The following is a 5,033-nucleotide window of genomic DNA, read 5'->3' on the forward strand; positions in this document are numbered from 1 at the left end:
TGAGATCGTATTATACATGAGATCATATTATACATGAGATCGTATTATACATGAGATCGTATTATACATGAGATCATATTATACATGAGATCGTATTATACATGAGATCGTATTATACATGAGATCATATTATACATGAGATCGTATTATACATGAGATCGTATCATACATGAGATAATTTTATACATGAGATCGTATCATACATGAGATCGTATTGTACATGAGATCATATTATACATGAGATCGTATTATACATGAGATCGTATTATACATGAGATCATATTATACATGAGATCGTATTATACTTGAGATCGTATTTTACATGAGATCGTATTATACATGAGATCGTATTATACTTGAGATCGTATTATACATGAGATCGTATTATACATGAGATCGTATTATACATGAGATCGTATTATACACGAATAAATACGGTAATCGTTTGAAATGTTTTGTTGTTGTTGTTGTTGTAAAGACTGCTCATTTTCTCTTTGCTGGAAGCTTCAGTCCAGGCCAGTGATCAGTCAGGAATCACACTAAAAGATCCGATCATGATTCGACCCCAAACAGCTGCCAGCTGATGTTTTTGCATTTTATCCAAATTGTGATCATTGTTATGGTTGTGTAGCAGAAACTGCAGAAGTAGTTTTACTGTTTCAACTCAACCCTGCTGTGAGAACTAAACGACTTGTTTTACATTTCAGTGTAACTCACTAGAAACTGAAGGAGGTCTGCGTGTGCTACAGCCAGACGACGGTGACAGTCTGGGATCATCATTCTGGACTCCTGCAACACTTCCATCTGAAACCACAGAGAGATCACATTAGTGCCGCTGCAATCTGTGTTAACAATAACACAAACACCATTCTATTACTGGACTTCATTACCCGTTTAGTTTCTCTCTAAAAATTCCCTCATTGTTGTGTTTTTCTCTGTAACATTAATCTTAGCTGGTACAAACAGAAATACTCATTTGTAGGTTCTGCTCAAGCCTTGATCCTGACAGTTATATGCAGGGTGTCCCACATATACTCAGCTGTGGCTAATGTCTCGCAAACAAGTCGGCTGTGTGAGAAATGTTATTGAGTTATCGATCTGGTCGGGAGGTGGGCAGCAGGGGACCACCTCGATCTGCCTGAACACTTGGCTGAAAGAAGAAAACTTGAGGCGAGGACGCGGTGATCAGGCGTAGAGAGGTTTTACTGTGCCTGCAGCGGAACCACGTTACAGCCAGGGAAACTCACACGGCCACGGCTAATGTGGAATTCCCCACAGCCGAACCCCTAAAGAGCAGAAAAGAGTTGGCTAACGTTGTCAGACACACTTGGTTCTGGCAGATGTCTCCTCGCCGATCCCTGAATCTCACTGGAAAGTCAAAACATGGATACAGTGACTCGCAGCTGTGCACACAAACCTTCACCCGGCTATGAGTAAGTGAATACAAGGAACTTACTAACACAGCTATCGCTATCTAGATGTGTCACGTTGAGCAAGCAGAAGGGTGCGAGGAAAGTCATGGTGCCCTCTCAGTGCAGTGGAATGATCCCATCAGGAGAGAGTAAAAGATGACACTTACAGCCTATTGATTCCATTAAAACATAAACCTCTAAGCTATCCTGCCTTAAATCCTCTCATCTTCACCCGTAATCCATCTGGCCTCCTAAATCTACCTATTTAAGACCGACAGAGCCTGCTGAACACCACTCTGTGAATGAACAAACAGCCATACAGACAAATTTTACTGGAGTTTATTGTTTTTAAAAATGAACATAAAACACAGTTTTTAAACAAAATTATTCATTCACTTTGATGAGATGAATTTATTGAACATAAACAACAGCTGTTAAACAATGTTTCCCTTAGGATTTCAAATATTTTTAAAAAAAATTAGACAAAGTTTCACTGTGTGGGAGGGACCTGCAGCATACTGCTGGCAGTGGCACAGGATTCACAACACAAAACAGCATTTAGGGCCCTATAAAATCTGTTTTTTTAAATTGTTTTTTCCATTTTTATTTTTCTAAATTCCACTTTTTCCCCTAAATTCCACATTTTCATTGTAACCTTATTTATTAAACTAAACAGTGTGTAATTAAAAAGTGACTGAACAATAATTAAACAAATAAATAACCACAGAAATATAAAAAAGTCTGTTATTTTACTTTCACTAATGCTGTATAATAGCCATGGTTCAGCTTTAAATTTTTTTTGTTTATTCACTACGAAAAAAACATGTAAAACATAAATTATCTTTTGCAAAATAAAAATGTTTTAGAACTGAACTTAACATTAAATATGTCATAAAGAAACATAAAACCTACAAACAGCAACTGAACAGGATCTAAGCTCATTTACTTAATGTAAGCTGACGCACACATGCACTGTTTACAGCGCTGTATCAAAAAACGGACAAAGCTTTTTCATTTTTACTAAAAGGAATATCTGATTCTGACGGAAGAGCATTGCATTCACCAAATAAAAAAAGTTAGGACTCCTGATCTCATAATTGTGAGATCTTATCTCATAAATACGAGAAAAGATCTCATAATGATGAGATAAGATGTCATAATTACGAGATCCTTATTTCCTGTGGATTTTGAGCAGGTAATGGTCCTGGACGTATGTGTGTGTAATGCCGAAGGCACGAGTACCCAGAACAAGCTGTATAATGTTAATTCACCAGAGTTTAATAAAGTTGTGACCCAGGGTTGAAACAGGAGGAAATGTGCTCTGTCTGTTCTTTGTGTACATACAGGACATAATTTAAGCATTTCAGAGGCATAGCTACAATAGCCGTAGCATCCCGTGGATGGGAGGGAGGGCAGCTCAGAGCTGTTACCAGGTAAGGGCAGGTAAAGGGAGAAGCAGCGGTCAAAATGCCTCAGAAACTCACACAAATAAGCTAACTCTGTGAGATACATTTTACACTGGACTCCATGGATACCGTCCGCGTTTTTCACATCACGGAAATTATACGGCCCGATGTAAACTGATAATTGTTTTTATGATCACTGAAAACACAAATCTTAAGATCAAAATCTGATTAATCGCCCAGCGCATATGATGACGATGATGATGAGGATATACACTCACCGGCCACTTTATTAGGTACTCCACGCTAGTAACAGGTTGGACCCCTTCAGAACTGCCTCAATTCTTCGTGGCATAGATTCAACAAGGAGCTGCCACGTTCAAAGGCACTCAAATCACCTTTCTTCCCCATACTGATGCTCGGTTTGAACTGCAGGAGATTGTCTTGACCATGTCTACATGCCTAAATGCACTGAGTTGCTGCCATGTGATTGGCTGATTAGAAATTAAGTGTTAACGAGCAGTTGGACAGGTGTACCTAATCAAGTGGCCGGTGAGTGTAGATCAATATTTTAATTTTGCTTTGATATAATTAAATAATTAACCATTTAATCAAAATATATCAATATGGGTGGATGTATTGTTATACCCATAGTGTCTATCCATTTACTTGAAGCCTGAGAAATGCTTCCACACTCTTTTTATTTAGCTTTTGTTATGTCACCTCCACAATGAATGACAAGACAAAGAAAAAAACAAAGCCTACCTCTTTCAAAAGTGCCAAACGTATGTCACAGTTTAAGTCAGGTGCAATATTTTCCCCTCAGACAATCACATATGGTAACACAAAAAGCAGCCTTTATGGCTCTGCTGGTTGATATTGGTTTGAAGTATTTGATTTTCTATAATTGTGAGTAGGGAATCACAATATACGGAAAATTTATGGTCATGAATAGCCTTTAGTAGTGACCCCAGCAGCACCCCAAACTGAGACGCATTTCAGTAAACATGAAGACTATGTTTCTCTTTTCTGCATTTCTACGGTCAAGAGACTGGCAGAAGCTTTTGATTATTTTTCAGTTGTGAATTCAGTTTACTGTAGCAGAAAGAGACATCATGCAGAAGTGTCCAGAAACAAAGATTAACACAGTTAATTTAGAAATATCTGATACATCTGCAGCATTCTTTGAAGATCAATGACATGTTGAGAATTCAGTGCACATTTTATAACTTAACACTGACGACATTTCTCTGCCATTATGGGGTCCTTTGTGTAAAACTTTGACTGAAAACAATTTAATAAATTTATTAATAAGACTGTACCATAACATGTGGAATAGGTGAATGCTGTGAATTATTTTCAGACACACTGTAAAGGTACCCAAGTATACATTCTATGTCATGATGCACAGTTCAAAATGTCAAGACAAAAAAGATAAAATTCAGTGTGCAACTGTTTTATTTTTGTATGTCGTTTCCATAAAATGACAAAACTAATTCAAATAACTTTCAGTTGTTGCTTTTTTATGCATTTAGACAGAAAAATGAACAAAAACAGAATTTCTGTACTAAAATCCATGACTTATCATGAGACCATTAACATGAATAAATGTATAAAAATTAGGGCTGCAACAACGAATCGATAAAATCGATAAAAATCGATTATTAAAAGCGTTGGCAACAAGTTTCATTATTGATTCGTTGTGTCATGCGTTTTAAGCGTCCCTCACCGTGTCACGGAGCTGTTTACGTCACCCGCAGAGCGTCGTCCATGCTGGCTGAGCTAAATAAAGTTCAGGAAGAAAAAAAAAACCTGTACCTGTAGAGCCGTCCTCTTTGAGACCCTCGAGTGAAAAGCAGAGACTTCAAACTTTAAACCAGTTTTTAAATTGTGTTTTAGGACAAGTAGATGCTAAATATGATATGATAAAAAGTATTTGTCACATTTAATTTTTTTAAAAAGATGTCTGATTTGATGCGGCGCCGCGTCACGAGGAGGAAACACGTCCCGTGGTGAAAAAAGAAAAGTACCTCAGTCGACCTCAGTCCACCATGTCTTCCCTCCTCTCAGACCAGAAATATAAAACCCTCGTCTTTTCTTCTGACTGAGGCTCAAACTTATTTGATAAACAAAAGGTTCAGGACGAAGGGGAAAAAAAAAGACGCAGAAGAACTCCTGGGGGAGTGGGGAGGGATGGGGGGCTGCTTCAGAACCGGGT

The 5,033-nt window shown here is 37.9% G+C and overlaps 1 protein-coding gene across 1 annotated transcript in view; it reads right to left on the bottom strand.

Moving 5' to 3' along the window:
• The window catches only part of tbca (tubulin cofactor a), a 23,355-nt gene that overhangs the window by 6,034 nt on the left and 12,288 nt on the right, over window positions 1-5,033 (bottom strand). Inside the window, exon 3 of the mRNA XM_014029898.1 lies at window positions 718-804. Coding sequence (XP_013885352.1) covers window positions 718-804 — 87 coding nt within the window. The remainder of the gene's footprint in view (window positions 1-717; window positions 805-5,033) is intronic.

Source organism: Austrofundulus limnaeus, unplaced genomic scaffold, assembly GCF_001266775.1.
Source record: "Austrofundulus limnaeus strain Quisiro unplaced genomic scaffold, Austrofundulus_limnaeus-1.0 Scaffold968, whole genome shotgun sequence".
Classification (NCBI taxonomy): domain Eukaryota; kingdom Metazoa; phylum Chordata; class Actinopteri; order Cyprinodontiformes; family Rivulidae; genus Austrofundulus; species Austrofundulus limnaeus.